This window comes from Aphis gossypii, chromosome 1, assembly GCF_020184175.1.
Source record: "Aphis gossypii isolate Hap1 chromosome 1, ASM2018417v2, whole genome shotgun sequence".
Lineage (NCBI taxonomy): Eukaryota > Metazoa > Arthropoda > Insecta > Hemiptera > Aphididae > Aphis > Aphis gossypii.
Window position 1 is genome coordinate 11921763 of NC_065530.1, and position 22575 is coordinate 11944337.

General features: G+C 26.4%; 1 protein-coding gene and 1 long non-coding RNA gene across 4 annotated transcripts in view; one reads left to right on the top strand and one right to left on the bottom strand.

The window, feature by feature from the left end:
• The window catches only part of LOC114129659 (PDZ domain-containing protein 2-like), a 34433-nt gene extending 17633 nt beyond the window's left edge, over positions 1–16800 (top strand). For all 3 annotated transcript variants that reach the window (XM_027994454.2, XM_027994455.2, XM_050198799.1), the window contains 6 exons: positions 4604–4769; positions 8723–9153; positions 9505–9932; positions 12866–13512; positions 14801–14933; positions 16352–16800. In XM_027994454.2, the coding sequence (XP_027850255.1) occupies positions 4604–4769; positions 8723–9153; positions 9505–9932; positions 12866–13512; positions 14801–14933; positions 16352–16412 (1866 nt within the window). In that variant the 3' untranslated portion in view covers positions 16413–16800. The remainder of the gene's footprint in view (positions 1–4603; positions 4770–8722; positions 9154–9504; positions 9933–12865; positions 13513–14800; positions 14934–16351) is intronic.
• Positions 16801–17859: 1059 nt separating this feature from the next.
• LOC126549487 (uncharacterized) overlaps positions 17860–22575 on the bottom strand; it is a 36205-nt gene continuing 31489 nt past the window's right edge. Inside the window, exons 2-3 of the long non-coding RNA XR_007603598.1 lie at positions 18116–18356; positions 17860–17973 (exon numbers count right to left, since the gene is read on the bottom strand). This is a non-coding gene — a long non-coding RNA (uncharacterized LOC126549487). The remainder of the gene's footprint in view (positions 17974–18115; positions 18357–22575) is intronic.

Genomic DNA, 22575 nt, shown 5'->3' on the forward strand with positions numbered 1-22575 from the left:
AACTAGAAAAAATGAATATAGCTTTTGTTTGGAAATAATCAAATGAATTAAATGCTCCTGAAAATCCAGATTTGTTATAAATTACAATTTATATAATCCAATAGGGAAATATTGCTTATTTGTATAATTGTATCACAATAAAAAACATTTTCAATCAGCGAGAATACATTGTTCATTTTTATCGTAATAAATTTCACAATAAAATTTATAAATATAAAACCTTTGGCCTTCAGATAAAAACGTGCTAAACTTGTGTAAAATCGATTGTATATTTTTAATGTCATCATTTCTTCTCTGACTGGCTATCATTATTAATATGTTTTCCTCATTTTTCCATTATATTAATAATGTTTATTTGAGACATTATGTAAACAAATGCTAAAGTTTATATTTATACAACTTATAGGCTATCTTACATCTAACTTTATAATAATAAAATGTAGGGAGGTGTATAAAATGAGCTATAAAAGTCCAAGGGTATCTAGATGTTTTTTTTTTTTGTCGAAACTCGAAATACATTTGTTTTTATTTAGAACATCTAAAAGCTTGACTTCTTCTATGAAACGATCATAAACAGCGTGTTACTACTTAGTATGTTGCTAAGTAACTAAAGTAGAAAACAAAGCATATATAACCTACAATACACTTTTCTCGAGTTTGGTGTACATACATCAAGCTTAAGTATTACCTATATTTTTCTATTTTTCTAATTATTACATCATGAGTTATAAATTCTGAAATATGTTGAACTATTATTGTTAGTAGTTGAAACAATTAAAAACTTATTATCTTAACTAATAGTTTATTTTTTTAGAAAAACTGGTACATAAAATAATATATTATAATATGTATTATTTTTTGGAATACGAATTGAAAAAATAAATTTAACTATACAAAATTATATTTTCAAATTTGATTACACCATTATTTTGTTTAGCTTTAATATTCTCAAGACTTACAAATAAAGTATACGTTATTGCTTTGTAATTAAGCAAACAAGAGTAAATACAAAATATATCGTATAAAATAACGAGCATCGATTTCATATTTAGACAAATAGCACCCATGTGTGGTATATAATGGTGTAGGTACACCATAACGGGTTTTTTGCATGAGATGAAAGGACGGAAATCGATTGCCTAGTCTCACGTCATAATATTGTTACATTGATGTACGTGTGTAAGAAATAATATGAATTCAATTTTAACAATCAATTTAGAATTCAAAACTAATCCTCTATAAAATTAGTTCAGCATGTATAAAAAGTAATCAATACTTGAACTTCCAAAGTATTATCTTAATAGTAGATAATTGTGCTAATAAAGTAGTAGCAGATTATTATTAACAAATACGTGTTGAACAAAAAAACTAAATTGTATCACACGCGAAAAATAAGTTATAAATAATTATATTGGAATGATACACTTACCTACTCTGAGGACGCTGCAGCTGTATATCTTATTTTTATTCAGGGTAGGTATGTATAATACCAAAACGAGTTGTTTCATTTTCAGTATTTTCATCGTTGATTTAAATTTCTTAGATTGGTAGTTGGCACCTATTGCTGTCAATTTTAATTTAAAAAAATTTACTTAACTACCTATAATGTATTAGTTGATTTTTATCAATTTAATAATTTTTATTTAAATTATCTCAGAAACATACAATAATTGTAAATTTTTACATTTTATTGGCTAACAAAATATTATATATTTTGTAACGATTGGATTGTTGCTGCTTTTTGAATTGCTTTTATAATAGTATATTATTTATATATTTTCGCCATAATATTATATGATGGATTATAATATTTTAGTATAAAATTGTAACTTAATTCTAAAAAGATTAAAGAATGTATTAGGTACTAATGTACTTACTATTGTGGATGAATTTTTAAACAGTAAACACTTATAATTTAAAAAAAATTATTAAAGTTTTATAAAATGTATTATTTATATCATTTGAAATTTAATTAAGTATTTTAAATCTTTGAGTGGACTTACAAAGAGTGGGTATATCACATGTATTGGTCATGAACAACTATATAGTATATACCACTCAGATCACATTTTATCTGTGTAATTTGTAAATACTTCATAAAATATTGTTGAAAAGATGACACAAATAGCAAATATATGTACAATTTAAGCCAAATATCATAGATTGCTAATAGTTACCGTATAGAACATTATATTACGTTTGTAAGTAAATATTTTAAGTTAAGTTTAGATAGAAGTAGAAGAGACTTATACTTACCTGCTGACTGCTTTAGGATTATTATTAGATTTGTGAATATTACTGAAATAAACGTATTATGCTGCAAGTGTACATGTTAATACAATTAACTTATTATATTGCCTAATATTTCATACTTCTAGAAGTTTATTTAATTTTTTTCTAGAAAAGTAAGTTCAGTAGGTACTTAAAAGTTGAAGTATTATGCTTGATAATGAAAAAAAATCACTTTTAGTCAAGGGTAATTATAATTACTTTTGTATATATTTTTTAATAAGTTGAATTCAAGCAACCTGAATGTATTCAACGTAATATTTAAAAAAATAAAAATTTATATATAAGTACGAAATATATTACATCTGTTTCATATTTTCAAACACATTTCACCCATTTATATGTTTTTTATGCATGTCCGTTAAATTATTGTAAATTATATTATTGTGTAACCAGACATTCATGTTCTGGTCGATATCACACTACCACAAACAAGCCAGTTGTTAACCATAGATACACCTGTCCTACTCACCCTATAGTGTTTTCTGTATGTAACCGTTAGTGGTTGCTTTCAAGTATAAAATTATTGTTCACTGTTCAGTTATCTAGAATACAGACGTAGAATACAATAACAAAATAAAAAAAACTAACGGTCGCGATTATGTAAAAGAAAAAAGGTTTTTAATTAAAAGGTGTATATATATTATAATGGTTTATTAGAGAATTAAACGAATTGATTTTTTTGTAAAATTTTCTCTTTATTATAATTTCTACTGTTCTTATTTCTTAGACTAAATGAAAGCGATCCTTGGTATAGTGACGATCGTTTGACCAAAATCTAAATCGGCCGTGAAGTAAATTACGGAAACGTGAAAAGCGATTTCTCGTAATCAAGCGTTTCGTTAGGTCAAAGGTTAAAATTGTTAACATTATTATACTGTGCTGTCAATTTCTTAAAAACAACTACCTACACTCTTCCAAATATATTACATTAACATTAGAACATGCTCATTTTTCATTATAAGTACTTGCTTTTTATTTGGTTTTGCGTAGTAATGTATGACATAATATTATATTTAACTAGATAATGGATGGAATTGGTGTCTAAATATTTTATTTTGAAATCAAAATGAAGAAGGCTTATGTTATAACTTACTTTAAGTTGATAATCACTAATTTTGGGACAGAGTAGGTTTATACTTAACACAAGAAATAATAAAATTTTGTATTAATTTTAAAATCCATTTGTTTAATAAATCAAAGAGAGCAAATTTTTGTTTAATAGTAATTTGTTTTTTTGTAGATATATTTACCATTTTTGAGATAAATTAAAAAATGGTTATCACTGATATCAGTTATCAGTTATCGTCTATTACTTATAAGTCTCAATACATAATACATTTAGTTAAATTTAAATATATTTAAAAATATTTTATAAATATTCTAATGATCTAAAATGATATATTTACTTTATATTAATGACTAGTCTTATTTTCTGGAATAGTGGAGTTAGTGACTTTGTATACAATCTTCATTGTCTTAGCAATATTAAACAGACTAATATTTTATGTGCTGCTCCGTCGAGATATTCTTACGTTTTATAATAATGCTTTATTTTTCAATATTTATATGATTTGTCTATTTAGTGTTAAAAAAAAATACGTATATTATACCATATTATTAATTATCTTTAATATTCATATTAATGAACTTGCGATTATAAAACTTATAATTTGATGGTAAATATTACTTACTATACGTATACATAACGATTTAGTTTTGTGGATTTGTAATTTATACAACTATTTACAGTCTTAATGAAAAGTTGGAGTGTCGTGAATTAATTATTCATTTTTTTTAAAAATTATATTGACTATTACAGGTATAATATGTTAAAATATTCTCTCATAGTTACAAATTCTAAAGTCCGACTTGAAGGATAAAATGTATATTAATTCAGATGCATTGTAAAGGAATTAAAACGACATGTTTATATTGTTCACCAACTATACACACAATGCTATTGTACATAAAGAACAAACGAGTAACATTTGTTCAAACAACGCACCATTTTCATGAACATTTTAGGCTTTTATTGAGTGTTAACGTGGGTTCACGATTACGTAGAAAAACACGTAAATATTAATACGCGTGAATAAAAGCAAATCGACAATAATAATAGTTCAGTTATATCGTGTGGTTTGACATGCATTATTAAACTTTGATAGTTTGATTCTAATTGATGGGTCGTTGAATAAAAATAATATACATTTATAAATTTATACTTTGAACTTGATTTAGAATTTAGATTGCTGACTGTTTTATCCATTTTAATAGATTTATTGTAAGTAAAAATAAAATTTTTTTGTTTTAGTTAATGGTAAGATCAAGGAGCATGAAGTGGTTTCAGAAAAACACTGAAGATGCCGCACCACGGTTGCTTAGTCTCTCGCCGATAAGAAATTACGATTCGGGAGATCCTGATTACTCGGCCGAGAGATATTACCATTTACCACCAGGTCCTAGAAGGTCTAGATTAGGTATATATACATTTATTTTTTATTTATTTATACATTTATTAATATAATACAGTACATATTGTATGTACTATATTATTATATTGTTTTGATTAATATGTTTGGTAGTTATATATAGCTGTCGACTGTCGTGATATATTGGATATATTGTGTATCTACCTAATTACCTATATATAATGTTTGTTATAACGTAACCGAATAATTTCATTACCTATATAGAAGTATTATGTAGGTATGTTACATAAACTACTATAACATAATATATCCATGGTCGTTAATATTATTTTACTGTGGTTTTTAAAATATTTCATTACACAAATAATTTTAATAACTCGTGAGTCATAGATATATAAAAAAATAAATCATACATTTAAAATTATATTAAATATATTATTATTATAGGTGGTTTTTATGTCATTATTTTATTAGTCAAATAATATTTTTGAATACTCGTGTGATTTTAGCATTTTATCGTTTCAAACAGATTTATGCATTTTATAAATACCTACCTATAGTTATGTTTACTCGTAAAATTAATATCATATCATACTATCCTGCCCCAAGATGATTCTAACTGAAAATTTTGAATTTAATTATCTGTTAGTCGATAGTCGATACTTTGTACCAAATGCAACACGTTCATTGTGAATTATTAGGTAACATTTTCATTCATCTTAAAAGATTTTTCTTGGCGTTTAAATTGTAGTTGTTCTTCAAATCTTGGTATGAATCATGCATTCATACGAGCAAACGATTCAGTAGTAGGTACACGATAATTTATAGTTTTATAAACATTAATATCTATATTCTCTTACTCATAGTTACAATCATAAACAACATGTTGAATTTAACGTGTTTTGAACAATAAACTAATTTTTAAGGTTATAGTAGCTACAAATTGTTTTATCATTTATTATGAGTAGGTATATTAGATTTATATATATATAATATAACCACGAACATTCGTGAGAATCAGGTCATACATTTCGACATCCATATACACGAGCGGAGAAGCGCCTACGTCAGTACATAGAGATTTCAACAGCAGTGCTTATGATTTAATATTATATTTTATAAATGATATACCTACATACCCATAAAGGTTGATATCCATAGAAATATACTAATAAGTAATAAGCTATTGTTTAATAAACTATGAGCCAATACTCAATACTCAATGGTAAGCCTTTAAGGAACATATGATCGAAAGTTGAATAATCCTAAATCGTATACATAGATATAGATACTGACTTGAGATATATGGTATTCTAGTAGGTATTTTCGATAGTTTGTGGGATTAAAATATTACCTTTTAATACTAGACTTTTGCAGCTATGGCATTTTATCCATTTACACCTCAAAGGTCATTTATTATGTAATTGTAATATACAAGATGTATATATATATCTATATACATATATTTATGTGATAAATGTATTTCTTTAAAGAATGTAAAATAAAAAAATATTACAACTTAAGTACGTAAATCAATAAATATAATATATTAATAAATGTTTTTTTTATTATCATCATTGGCTGTAACAGCAAAAATGATTCACCTATAATAAAAAAGTTATATTTATAGTTGTATAATATTTTATATTGTTATCTAAGATCGCGAGTAACCGGACGTCCCGACCCGTCGCACGTTGGCGATATGATTAAGTGTAGGTACGCGATTCACTTAATTATTGTAGAGATAGCAATACCAAATGTAATACAATAGTATTAATTATTTTAATATTATTTATTATTTTTTATCAACAAATTTCAAATTTTTTGTTTTTTTTTTTATTTAAAAATACAATTTATAATTTAAATTTGTTCTTGAAGTATAATATTGTTTTATACTCGTATTATTCATGTACAATTTTTGGCTTCAATAATAGGTAATTATAATTGATTATTAAAAGTTTGATAATAAACAAATATTTTAAATAAATCAATTATTGGTTTTATAATGATTTGTGTTTTTCTAATTATAACCTTTACCTATATATTTTAATGATTTATGAGATTATTACCTTTAAGTAACCTAATAAAATAAATTGATTACCTATATGTATATCTACGATAAACAAAATCAAAATATATTTTATATTTGTGTTATAGGTATTAGGTAGATATCATTTTTTTTTTTAAGGAATTAGGAACGAATACCATTTAATAACAAGTTAGGAAAAAAATTAGATGGTTCTTTTTATACAGAATATTAATTGAAAAATTTTCCATTTTAAAAAGTACTGTCGATGTGTGATAATCTTCTGCATGTAATGAAATATGAGCGACTATGTACCTATAGTTAGCTAATTAGTTAGTAAACTAAGTCACTAGTCTTTAAAAAATCTTTACTAGATACAAAATGTATGACATAAATAGGTTTTTTTAATATGCCGGAAACATTTTTTTTTTTAAAGTTTATTAGTGTTTGACATTTGGTTACGTTAATACAGCGGTTCTCAAACTGTGCTCAGCGGGGACATCTGAATTCAGTACAGATATTATTCGTTAAATTGTTACAAGTTACATTTATATGCTATTTTTATTAGAAATTTATTGAGCCATAATTTTTTATGAGTTGTAAAATTGGTATTTCAAGTTTTGAGGGCTCCGTGAAAAAAAAAAGTTTGAGAACCGTTAATACATGATACTGCAATGTAGACTTGTCAACTAATATCAATGACACTTGGTAAGAATAAAATATATATTCTTTTGGATTCTTCCATTCGTGAGTTTTAAATACTTACGTTTTTTGTTAACTCAACATTTTTGTGAATTTTATTTATTTTCTTACTCTTAAAATTCAAATTATTCTTGACTGAACATTTAAAAAATTTCTGTTCGTTTTTTAGGACCTACTCGTATTATTTTTGGATCTTAAAATGTTGATAGAAATGTATAATTTAGTATAACTTTGATTCATTTTCAAATAATTCATTTCGATTGGAAACATTTAATATTATTAAAATAATAAAATGTCACAATTATTAGTTATTATTATGCATACCGCATTACATGACGTCACGCCCATTAGGGGAATGTAGTATTCGGCATCTGATCGGAATGCTGGTTTCGATCAACACCAGTTTTTTTTCACTATTTTGACCTCAAATGACCAGAGATGGAAGAATAATTCTGCATACATTTATCCTAGGTCAGGTTAATTTTTTTTTAAAAACAACTATATTTTAAGAATCATATATATATATTCATATTATGTACAACATTGATGCATCTATTTGCAGTGTATTTTTATATTTGTTTACATATACGTATATATACATTATTTATAAATTAGTATTTGATTAGTTTCGAATAAAAATATTTTTTTTATACCTACATATTCAATTAAAGAGTTTAAGACTTATAAAATAATACATAGTTTTAATATTTATTATTTATTTATTTATTTATTTATTTATTTATCATATATCAATACTAATAGTGACATAGAAAAATTGATGATACAGAGTTGGGAAACCGTTTTATTTTAAAATTAAAAGAATAAAAAAATTTTGAATCACATTATTTTTTATAATTTTTTCATATTGGATATCATGAAATTTACAAATTTACAAATTATTAATGCGAGAAAACAAGAAAATCGATTATTTATTTTAAACATTTTAAATAGTGATATGATAGACATATTTGTAGTAGGTACTAGTTACTAAGTATAAGTACTGTCATAAATAATAAATTAACATCTCTATAAAGTTTATCACTTTTAATTCCTTATACATTTCTGCTCTGTTAAAAAAGTTCATTGTAGTATAAATTATATTATCAGAACATTTGACACAGAAATAATTAAAAAATGTACAAAGGTGTTAACTTTTGAGTAATCTTAATTGCATTATATAATGAATTGATTTAATACATTATTTTGATGAAGTTTTAATAATGATGATTTATACTTATTTGTTTTTATATGTGTTTTTTAATTTTTATTGTAGACGCCTCTCCACTGCGATTAGAGAGGTCCGAGTATAATCGAGACATAAATTGTTACAATGTCCAAAATCGAACAATTGTGAAGCAAAGTGCGAGTAATAAGCAAACCAAAGAAAAACGAAATCCCTTGTTGGACCAAGTTAAACATACAGGTCTTACACATTTCAAACCAAATACAACAATTAAAAACTATTATGAGAACAAAAACTGTACAAATGGCGTTCGTTGTGATGGTGTTGATGGCGCGGATGTCGAAGATGGTGGCGATGAAGACATTTCAACAATATCTGGTAGATTGAAGGCTATTTCAGATAGATATTTAAAATCATCTACTCATAGATTTTTAGCCAAATTTTATAAGAACTCTTCTATCAAAACCGATAAATCAACTGAAACTGAAGAACCAAATTTAGGCGAAAACAAAATAAATAAGGTTAGTAACAATATTACTGATAATTTTTTTAAGATTGTTCTATAGTATGTGATAATAAAAAAGCAGTCTGTAGCTTTAGATCACAATTAAAATAAATTATAAAATTAAGTTATAATATATAGTAAAGTTCGTGTATATATTTAGTGTGATATAACATTTTATGAGTTTATCAAGGAATACAACTTAAGTGTACAAATGCTCAAATTACAATTGGCATATTAATGTATTTTTGTCTATATATTTCATATTTTTGGTGTAATTTATAAGAAAAATCCTCGTATAATTTTAAATTGTACTTAACGTCAATTGATTTAAATAATTTTTGTACATAATTTTACTTATTTCATATAGGTCAAATTAAGAAGTTTTTCTTATGGTGCGTTACCCGGCTTGGACGAATTTCGAAAGAGAATAGCCGAAACAGCGACAGAAAAAACGAACTGTACACCGGAAGATGATGATAGTGGCATACTACTAAATGATCCTCCAATCGATACAGTCAATGGAATCGCAGAAAATGGTACACAAGATTACTGTTTTAGGAGCGCTTCTCAGTATGGCATAAAACGACATTATGCGCTTAGTTTACCACCTGATAACAACAATCAACCATCAAACACATTACAACCAAGGGCCAATAAAAATAAGGAATACAGAGTTGTCCAATTGAATAGAGATTATCCAGATCAGGTTCTAGGTGTTCGAATTAAAGAAATACGGTCGGAGAACAGTTTTGGCTATGTGGTCGTCAACATTGTATCGGGAGGAGTAGCTGATCGGTAAATATATATAGTCTATAATATATTGTTATTATTTCGTGAGTTATAACCTGCCCAATATCCAATATCATAATATTATTGTGGTTTATTATTCATATACCCTTGGCCAAGATGAAAAACTAATTGTGATAAAAAATATCAATACCGGAAGCTATCACATAGCATATATGATTAAAATTATGTGTAAATTTAAATGTATATTAGGATAAATAAATATATATATTTTTGTAATGGTTTTTGTTGTTTTAATAGAATAAAATAGTTAGGCATTTATTAACGATTGAGTTTAATAATTGTTTTTCATTCAATGACTTGAAAAAAAAAAAAAAAAAATTAGATTGAAAAATATTTTAAGCCAAACAACATTATAATATACATAATATATTTATAGTAGGTCAGTATTCCATGAATATGTCAATTATATGTTTTTTTATGAGTAAACGTATAATAGTTAATACTATCACTCGTTACCTATATAAGTAGTTGAATTAAAATTAACAGTTTATTATTTTATATGTGGACCTATCAACTTTCTCTTTGTGTAAAATCAATATAATAGCGTTGTAGGTACCTACCTACATTTTTAAATTTAAATTTTTTAATAAAAAGTTAATATTTAAATATTTTTTTTTCTGTCAATATTTCTACTAGTTGATAGAGATGGCAAAATATTGTACTTTTAAATCTGTCCTGCATAGTTTATTTAAAAAATAAAAATATCAATTCAACGTATGCTTTTGAAAATAATTGAATCAATTAAATTCTAACTTAATTATAGTTAACTACAAAATATAATATTTGTTTCTTATTTTACAAATCTTATATATCTGAATAATACTAATGACGACCTATATACTTGAGTTTATAATAGTACTTGAAATAATCGATTAAGTCATCATAAACGTGATTATATAAATCATCGTTAAAGATTATTTTTATTGTTGAAAATGTATTTTGATAAAATTACTTTTATTTTATTTGTTAAACATTTTATATATTTTTTTACAACTTCAATTGTATTTAATTTGATTAAGATATGGCCTGAATGGATTACTAATTATACCGTTCTATATTCTACTATAATAAGTCTTAAATATAATATAAGTATTTAATTAATTAAATAATATATATGTATAAATTTAGTTTAAGTACCGATACTACAAACTTATATACATTTTTTAATAATTTTGCATTATAAACTGTTCTAGAACATAAAATACAATTTACAAATTGCTATTCAAAACAAGTTAATCTATGTAAATTAAAAATGAAAAGGAATAAATACATTTAATTTGCGAAAAGAAAGAAAATTCCCATAAGCTTTATAAAATTTTTATTCTCACAGATATGTTCTAGTTTGCTTTAAAATAATTTTAGATACCAAGTATTTATTTAATTTTTGTATTTAATGGCAATTATTATCGCGTACTACATTCACATCACTTATTTAGGACAACTTTTAGTTAATTCTGGTTTTATTAAAATGTTTTATCAAATTGCATTTATCAACGCCAACCAAGTTGGCAATACAATTGTATTTTTCTATGTTGATTAAAGTTATATAAATTTTCGGTTTATAATTTAATTTATATTATATTTATGTGTTTTAATACATTTTTCAAATGTATTTAATTAATTTTTTAAAATAACTTACTGATGATTAAAATTAAAATACAGTACTATTGTGTTTTAATCGATTCTCATTTTTGACACAACTTGTAAATTAATTAAAAATTTAACATTAGATTTTACATAGGATCTATATTACCGATTAACCATTAAAATTATTATACAATGTTTAAATGTATAATATAATATATTTCCCATTATATAATTCTCATATTTAAGAGCACTTTACGTTTGAGCATTTATTTGTAGAATATATATTTCGGTCGAGGATAATTATTATAGCCTATAGGAAAGTTGTTAAAAATGAATTATTACACAATATTTATATAAAAAAATAAGGTACAAAAATGGTTACTGGTCAAATCACAAAGCCAGAGTGGAAAACATACCTAAATAATTTACTAGCATATAATATGTAATAATTGGGCCAGGTGACTTAAATAAAATATTGTTTTCATAAGTTGCACATACCACACACGCACATCGTTTATTGACTAAATATACCTTTTCGTAATATTATCGCCCTAGGTATGACCAGTTTTTGACGACTTGTATTCGTCATCTTATGACATAATATTAATATAACATATCATATAATATAATATAATATAACAGATCATAAAACATACATTAATTCTCGGAGGTCATTAAAATTTTTCGATATTGCAATGTCGAACCATGGTGAAAATCAAATAAGTCCTTAACATGATTCCGTGCCGGTATAACTCAACCTCAGTTTAACTCAATACATTTAGAAGATTCCGCAGTTAATTTATATTACATTTATTAATTTTGCATATTTACGAATAGATTGCAACTGCATATAATATGATAAATATATAAATTGAATGCGATGTTTCTTTCTATCTTTCATGATCGACAATTCTGGCGTGCTTGTTCTCCTTAACCCCCTTGTTTACGGTCACGCGCATCTGCCATAAGTCTCTTTGACTTAAGCTCTTGGTGACGTAAATGTATATTTTTTATTAATTATGTTTTGGCTTAGATAATTAAAGTTCAAGCAGATTTATAGGACTTAAGTAAGATAATTGGAGGATAATTGTTTGTTATTTCTAAATTTTCTCTTCTATTATTTTTATAGTTTACTTAACTTCAGTAGACATATTAAGCTTATAATAATATTATATTTCATAGCGTACGTGTTAATAGTTTTATAAAATATCTTTGTTTCTCGAATAATATAAATTATAATACTTCAAGTACTGCCACTAATCTCTGTTATAAATACAATTATTTGCAATGTAAATGATTATTTTTATAATTCGTGATTTTGCTTTGCGCAGGACCAGCGATCTGGAAGTGGGCGACCAGATAGTGAACGTCAACGGTCGCCGTCTAGCCGGACTGGATGCAGCCGATGCTAACCGTTTGCTCAACGACGGGTGCAGCTCGGTACACCTCCTAGTTACCAGACGTGACCCGGAATACCAATCCGTAGACACGGTCAACCGACCGCGGGCGAGGATGCCTGAGACGTCCGTGGACTACGACCACGGTGGAAGCATCGTCCAAGCCCCCCCTGTCCAAAAGTACAATAAGAATGGACAAACTTTGGTGTACATAACGCCACCGCCGCACCCGCGGTCAGTCGTCAAGAGCAACGCCAACGTGTCCACTGTGTACATTAAGGGCGGTAGCAGTGATGGCTTCAGTGGTGACGGTTACGGTGACCACCATGGTGATAGCGGCCGCGGTGGCGGCGGCGAGGCGTACACCGGCACGGATTGCACGACATTTTGCACGTTACCGCGGCGACCAAAGTCGACAGTGTGTACTTTCCATACGTTCGTGCTCGAAAAAGGTCCGGGCAAAAAAGGTTTGGGATTCACGATTGTCGGCGGCAAAGATTCTCCTAAAGGAGCCATGGGAATATTCATCAAAAGTATTTTGGACAACGGTCAGGCTGCGGAAGACGGTAGATTAAAGCCTGGTAAATATATTAGTTGGGATTTCGCAATATATTTTCAATAAAAACACTTAGAATATGCAAAGTAAATAATAACTTAAAACATCACCAAAAATAATAATAATAAAAAATTTTTTTAAGATATACCTAACTTAATCTACCTAATAAATCTATACTATACTAATTTAAACAAAAATTTTTATCTTAATATTTTTTGAATTTAATATATTGTATCATTATGCATAGTGTATGACCATTAAAGCTTACAGTCTGCATTAAAAAAATCTTTAAAAACAAAATTTTTAAGCAAGTGATAATTGAAAATACCTACCAGAAAAATTTTAAACCCAAATTTAAAAAAAAATGTTTGAAAATTGTATGGTATTTTATAAATTTATCGCATATATAGTTATTATTAGACAGAATATTAGACTGATAGCAAAAAAAAATTACAGAATATGAACTTTATGTATTATATTTATATATTCCCCTTTAGCTTACTACTTATTAAGGGAAAGAAACGTGTAATATTTAAAGGTACTAATAAAATAAGTATAATTGTTTACACTTTATAACTATAAATAATAAATAATATTATAGCTTCTCAAATACATATGAAAATATTAAACTAATATTTTTTTTCTATAATCATTTCTGAGGTTTTTATTTCTATTATATAATCGATTGTATTCATTTTTAAATTATGAGAAGTTATCTCTTCAACAATATAAAAAAAAAAATAGATATTATCCAGTAAATCGGTCATAATATTTATTGAAATATATAATTTTATTGTCTTATATAACTATTAAATATTAATAAATAATAATTGTCACATCATTATTATAACAGTGTCACACAATTTACTCAATCCACATAATTGTAGAAAGTCATGTCTGTTATGTCGTATACTCGTATACTCGTGTTTTACGAGTTATTAGATGTTTTTATTCAAATAATATTACGATTGAGTAAGAATTATACACTTGTTCAATCAAACAACATTTTGCTTTTATATATGTATATTTTTTACTCAATATCCCTAAAAATCATCATCTCAATTACCACATCCCTAAACTGGTTTGTAAGAATTATCAACCAGAGAGAATATAGCTACGATTTATCTGGTATTTTGAAAATTGATTGGAAATAAGTGGCGCACATTAGTGTAGTATATAATTCAACCAATAATTATATAATATACATTTCTAAATTCGTAACTCGTATAATTATTTACTGTTTTCTTGTTTTCTTGTCTTAATCTACTTTTATTAAAAACATATAGTTACTGATTACTTATTTATTATTACAGGAGATGAAATTCTTGCAGTTAATGGAAATGTTTGTCACGACTTGACTCATTCAGAAGCAATAACACTGTTCAAGTCATTTAAAAGCGGATCTATTGCTCTACATATTTGTCGAAGGTCTAAAACGTCAAATAGGTAAATGTTTTTCATATAAATAATATTTTAATTGTTAAGCAATATATATATATATATTGTTATTTATTTATAATGATTAAATGCGCTGAGTCCTTATGCTTGGTTTAAATTACATCTGTAAGAGATTACAATTGGTAATAAAATAAGTAGCTACATAATAATGATGAGAAATACATTTATGTTGTACATAAAATTTCTAAATAATAATCTTAAATATTGCAAATGATTAAAATATTTTTTTAAAAAGCTTTTATAGATATACAGTCTTCTAAAATGAAATTAAATCTATTACTATTATACCAAAGTACCTGTGTTATTATATTTAATTTATAATACTACAGTGTTACTTAAGTTAAAACAGTGTATATATTTTCACTAAAATTTATTTTTTAATTACATTTATTTCATATCTTGAATTTAACACTAAAATTATTAGCCATTCGGTAAATTATGTAGGTGTTATTTGTAAGTTTTACCTTGATGCATAGTTCGTTGTATTTAGGATATACTTTATTTTGAACTTGTTTTCCATCATTGTTGATTGAGATAGGATCTTCTTTCGTCATTCTACATGTTCACTAAATAATAGACATACTAACATACGTATATATTATGTTACTGTACTGGGATAAATCAATGATTCCGTAGATCGCAAAGGTTTATGGAAATTTTGAAAAATTTTAGTTTTTTTTTTTTATTGTTTGATGACCTTATCCTGTGATGGCCTTAATTGTGTCATTACAAGTATACCTAGTCATAATTTTGATACGGTATAGTTGCTGAATAGTGTATACGCTTTGATTATTGTATGATTTGTGTTTGAGTTGGCCTGGACGTTTATTTGTTCGTTTCAATTTCAATTTTTTAGGTTTATAAAACAAAACCAAAAACAACATCGAATTAATTTTTAATCTGATTTTTTATTTTAGATGCTAAAATTAGGTACTAATAAATTAATATTTTTTATATAATATGTATGAACAAATATAAAGTTTTATAAGGCGGCTTATTATATCATGTAAACTTATAATTATTCCTAAAGTGAGTTTGTGTAAAGCAGGATATACTACTTCTACGTTAGTTTAAGTTAATAACAAAAATTACAAATGTTTTTATTGCGGTGATGTATTAAATATAAAAAATGACTTAATCTAAATTACTATTGATAGTTATAAAACCAATACATTTTGTAACTAATAATATTTTGAACATCTTATAAACGGGTTTTTATTTCTTATTTATACACGAGTACTTTAAAAATGAACAGTTAACATTTTTTATTCCTAGAATATTTTTATTTAGGCGGTAGTGTTATTATTGTAGTTTATAAAGTCATAGCATAGAAAGCCATCGTATTTTTACGCTCTTGATTTTTTATTTTTATTATTTTTTAATTGTATGATGACTTGTTTTTTCAGAACTACCAAAGCCAAGTCATGTACGAATCTATTGAACGATGACAATGCGGGATCGGATTAAGAGCAGTGATGTTTTTCTTTATTTTTTTTATGGTTCCAATCGTTACAGTCTAGTCTTTGGCGTCAATTAGAAATTATGTTGTTTTTATGGTTAAACCACTACCATTCGAAATATGTAATATTTAGATTTACATTGCGCCATAATGATATGTAAAAACCATGTATTACATCTCATCGTATAATTGAAAAGCCATAATTTTTGTGTACCTATAATCTATATGCCTTTATAATACTTATGAAAATCGATATTAATCAACGTACCTACAACGTAATTAATTCGATTATTTAGTTCCTATAATACTATTCAAAAGTTTACAAATGTCTAGAAAATTTCAGCAAAAACTATTACAGAAATTCATTGTTACATGAGATAAACATACCTACCTACTTTTTTATTGTTTTATATTATCAGATAAAATTAAATTACAAAAATGTTGTATCTTTTGATAAGTACTAAATAGTAAGTAGTACTGAGTACTGATAGCTATATATACTAAAATTTTGTTTTTGTTCTATTGTTGAATTAAAGATTCGTGTTTAATATCTTAAACTAGATTATGTTTGTGAACGTCTCTGCATGAAAAAAATCAAACCATTCCTAGTGTATTGCGTATATAGTGCATTGTATATAGACACATCAATACGTATATACATATAACTATCGATTTAACATTTAAATACAGTTGAACAGTTATAATACATATCTATAATATTATAGATATAGTTATTTCACTGATTAGTTGGTAAGTTGATTTTGTTAATTTAAACGAAATAGGAATATTATAGTATATTACACAATATTGAATAATATACTGAACCTATACTTAGTGGATCACCAATTAAAAGTTATTTTGAAGGGTCATGTCAGTTCAGGAAGTTTTCGGATGTCATAAAAATTCAATATACCTACTTACATATTATTTAACTAAAAAAAGTTAAGTTAAAAACGAAAAAAATATGATGAAAACTGATGAAAAAAAATCCGACACCTTATTGAATTTACCAGAAAAATTAATAATTCACATTATTATAGATAATAGGTATTTATTTTTTACAGGACAAATAACATTTGCCCACAAGCCATTTATTATAGCCATTATGATGGTTATATTTTCTGTACATGATTAAATTAATTAAATTGAAAATGACTTTGTTTAGATGAAGATATATTATATTGTATGTGAAACATTAACATTTGTGTCCAAACATCTGATGAGAACTGGTATAAATTGTTAAAATGCGAACATTATGTACCTACCATTAGTACTATCTACCTATTTATGGTGCATGTTATCAAAAATATTTTAGGAACTTTATTTTAACCTCAATATAAATACTACATTATTATTATTATTATACTACGTATGTATTAATTTTACCATAAATGCATAGTAATATTTTTTTCCCTGTACCTTATTATTTATATTTATCGAATGCGTAGGTACTATATTTGCTGTGATTTGTAACTGATGAATTAGGTAAGTCATCTACTATAGTTAAGTCTCATAGAAAGAGATTTTTTCTCATCCATACTTTTAATCTTCTTGATTAATTACATATACCTAAGTGAAATGCATTATTATTTATTACTATTAAATATTTATACATACTCTACTCTAGGTACAATAGGTAAATATGATAATAAATACATAATACAGGATGATAATCATTTGAAATAATATTATATTCTACTATATTACTTACTTAAATTTTTTTATATTATAAATTCATATTAAATTATATTTGTTGTTCAGTTTTAAATTTTAATAAAAACATTAGGCAATACAGTCGTATGTTGATCGTACTATTGGCCGAGCTCGAGCACATCTATTTGTTTATAGCGCCATAAACGAAACACATTTCAGTATTATACAGCTGTTGAGCTGTTAGTGTTCAGTCCTAGTGTGCTGTGTCACGTTACCAAGAAAATTTCGAATCATAATGCCTAGTAAACAATGGTAATTATTAATAACTGATTATAAAAAGTTTTTCAACATTTTAATAATATTTTTTAGTATTGAAGACTTAATAAAAAAATACAAACGCAGCTGAATTTTTTTTGCAATAATTTATTAGGTAATATCGATGAGTCGTTATAATTAAATATCAAAGATGACAATCGTGTGACCAAATTCTGTGTTTGACCTTTTATGAACACTGTAAAATCCCGTATCTGCATTAATGAACAAGAGTTCAATTTCTATAGAATACGTATTACGTATACAATAATATTATACTGTTTTTGAAATTCTAAACAAATATAGATCATTTTAAATTCTGTTTTAAGAAGGAAAAGTATGATTGCCCGCGAGTATTTAAATTCAAACACGACACATTGAATTGTTTGGATTTTGTGTCGAAATAATAATTACTTTGTTTATAAACCATTAAATATTATAATTTAAATTTATAACAATGTTTACATGGATAATATATGCGGGGTGACACTGTACAGTGACGCTGTGACGCAGACATTTCTAATAGAATGTTTATGAAATAGTATTGTTCTAACGCGAGGTATGTAGATTTAGCCCGCATTTCCGTTAAAAATAATCGACTCTATTGTGTTTCCAAATATTCAGTCATTATAATTTACATCAATATGACAAAATAAATTTTGTCTAATAATGTGTTGTTTCTATTCGTGGGTGGCGGTAAAGTCTACAATTTTAATGCTGTTTTACAAATTATATAGTAATGATTTATACAGATTCTGAGTCGAATGGATTACTCCAGTTATTGAAGTCCACTGGAGAATTTGAATGCAGATCTTTATAATACAGTTGAGTAAGTATAATTAGTATTAATAATGGTATATCAAACACCCCAGTATGAAAAATATTGAAAAAAGAGGGCGTTTATCAATATCATTTTCGTCGATCTCACAATTTAATACAGGTATAACTAATCACCGTAACGCCAAGTCTGTGAGGTTGAAAACCCCCACGTTGTATGACCAACTCAACACCGATTGACCATCTGACCGAATGTGATTATTGTTATAAAGAACTCTCGTTACTTCGAAAATTAAAAAGGTATTTCCGAGTACCGACAGATTGTTTTATTATTATAATTTGTTTACCAGAGAGACTCAAAATGTCTACGCCGTTTTTGAGAAGTTGAGAAAGCCAAAAGTAGAAAGGGACTTGCAAGAGAAAGAAAAGAACACATGCAAACTGGTGGAGGCCCTGAAAAAGAAAGTTTTAATGATAGTACACCAGAAATAAATGAAAAAATAGCTCGACCTCAGATTTTAGAATTGGCAAATATTATATGATAGGGATGGAATTGTTCTTGAGCAGTCTATGAACTTGACAGAATAAATTATTTCTCCGACACAAGATTTATTCCCATTAAATTATGTAATCATGCATTCAAAAATAATATATAGGTAGTATAGGCTTATAGCTTAAAAATGCCAAAATTAATCATAGCTTTATTTTTAATCATCTCTGTGTGAAGAGAAAAATTTAATTTAGAATCGAAAAAAATGCCTAAATTCTTAAATTAATTGTAAAACGAGCTTGATATAAGAGTTAGAAATATAATAATAATAATAATAATGTGTGTGTATAGTGTATATCGAAGCAGGAGTTGTCCATTTAATTCTTTAAACTGTGTAAAATACAGACGAATTTGTTAAACGACATAACTAATTTTCTAATACATCAATTTACTCTTAGTGAACTTCAATACATTAGAAATATTATGTATAATGTGCTTTTGTAAATATCATCAAGATCGTACGTTTAGAAATTAAGTAATAAATGAAAATATGTGAACTCTTTAATGGAAATTTATATTAAATTCAGAATCATAAAAATCACAGCATCCGTTTCTAGCATCATCGTTGCCATAGATCATAATAATTCTTTATTATTATTATTAATATATTTTGCGTTTGTTTGACAACTGAAGCGGTCAACATCTAGAAGAAATAAAAAACAGCCAAGAAGGATTGCAGTGAAGAAACCGACCGGCAAAACGAATAGATACTACGACGATCAGTCCAGCGACAAGAACCGGCGCCGCAGACAGACAACCAGCTGCCACCACAACATATCCACCGACCACGCATTGTGGGCTGCCTACTTCACCGACTGACGGCAACCACCAGACGATCACCTCTCTGGGTTAGTAATCGGCTTAGGAATCGATCCTATATATATACATATAATATAAATTATCTTTGATATTACTTAACTTACCAGTAGTATGGAAGTAACAAAAGTCAAAAACGGATTTTTCATACCTCCAAAAGGAAATAAAGGAGGCATAACAAGTATAAGTCATACATTTTGCAAACATTGAGACCACATAGACTTTCAGCGATTTTCAATAGGTCCGTTGTCTAAAAATGTCTACAGATTTTACAGTAATCAAATATTCAAATGTTAAAATGATTGTATACTTGTTCAAATTCATATACAGCTTTATCAATTTATTCAGGTAGGTACAGAACTTATAGTTTTACTGGATAGACTGCCAATAGCTATAGAGCTATTAAATATGACAGTACAGGAAGAGTTTTTTTTGAATATGAATGTGTGTATCTCCATTGTCAATAACTTCTAACGTAACCGCGTTCATCAATATTGTTAATGGTTTAGGAGCTGTAATCTGTAAGTTAACCATAATTAAATAAATATTTTTCTTGACAAGGTAGCACGGATCGTGCATGAGCAGAATAAAAAAATATATTTTATTTAATTGAGATTAATCTATAAAAATTATAGCATACTTTAGTTTGGCTAAATAAATATGAACGGACTTTGTACAAAGTTTGTTCTGGTGTAAGCCACTGTAAAGTTGAAGCGGTTTTAGATATTTCATAATTAATTCATATATGATGCTCTTTAAGTTTAAGAATTCAAAAATTAAAATAATTTATTTAAAATTTTAATTAAAAATAACTTTAATGTCTTACTTTTTTATAGATGGTATAAGTATGGTTTAAAATAATTATAAAAGAACTTGAAAGTTGGCGAATTTAAAAATTTGAATCCTTAGTTTAAATTTTTATTCACTCGTTAAATAACGATTTACTATCAAATAATTTTAGACTTTTGTTATAGTTAAAAACTTGAAACATGCACGAGTTGTTTAAATTTGCATTTTCTGTATATGGATTAAATTTGGTGTATTCGGGTTATTAAAACATACAAACTACCTTTTTACAACTCAATTTAAAATATAATATATCCTATAGTTGACAAAGTGTCTCCGTTTAGAATCGTTTGTCATATACAATGATACCTATCATTGGATTCAAATTTAACACTATCTACACGAAACCTATATACAGCACAGCGATATCCACTTGATCACGCTTTTTTCTATTTATACGTTCAAATTTTAAATTGAGGCACACCGGTTGCGAAACGTGGAATTGTCTACATAAATCATTCGCTAAATATAGCTTTAATTTGTTTCCATAATGTTATAGCGATAGTGATAAATTGAAGTTTTACGTTTATAGTACTTTATTATTACAACCACTTATTATTATTATAGCAATATAGCGGCTAAATTGTTATAATAATAATAATAACACATATTGTAAGTTTGTAACCATCGACTGTCATCGTTAAATTATCAGTGCGAATGTTGTGTTTGGCAGTACTAGTCGCGAGTAATAAATAATTAGTATAAATTATAAAATATAAATTACATTCATACAAACATTGGTTTTTTTGTCATTTTTAATTAGGAGCCGTCAATATTTTGTGAAGACTCAAAGGAGCCGTGGGATGAAAAAGTTTGAATACCTCTGCTCTAAAAGACAGTTGCAGATCATATTTTGTACTAGAGTCGACCGGGTCACTTCTCCCGTGTTTGGTTACTGGTTAGCGTGTTCGAGGTAATTACGGATCACGTGATTTTGTTTTTTATTATACTTTCGACTTTTTGTTTATTTCATGCGATTATATTATTATTGTTTGTGATTATTAAGTAATTGTTATCCGATATAGGCGTATTACAACTTGAAATATATAATCTGACGGGCGGATTAACGTGTTTAGTTTCGTGTCTATATATAACAAAACTAATCGACAAGCATTGGAACAGTTCAATGTGACTGATGGAATCATAAAACAATAAGCGAGTACACGTACCAATTAATTTAAGAAATACATTAGTAAATACATAGATGTAGTAATTGG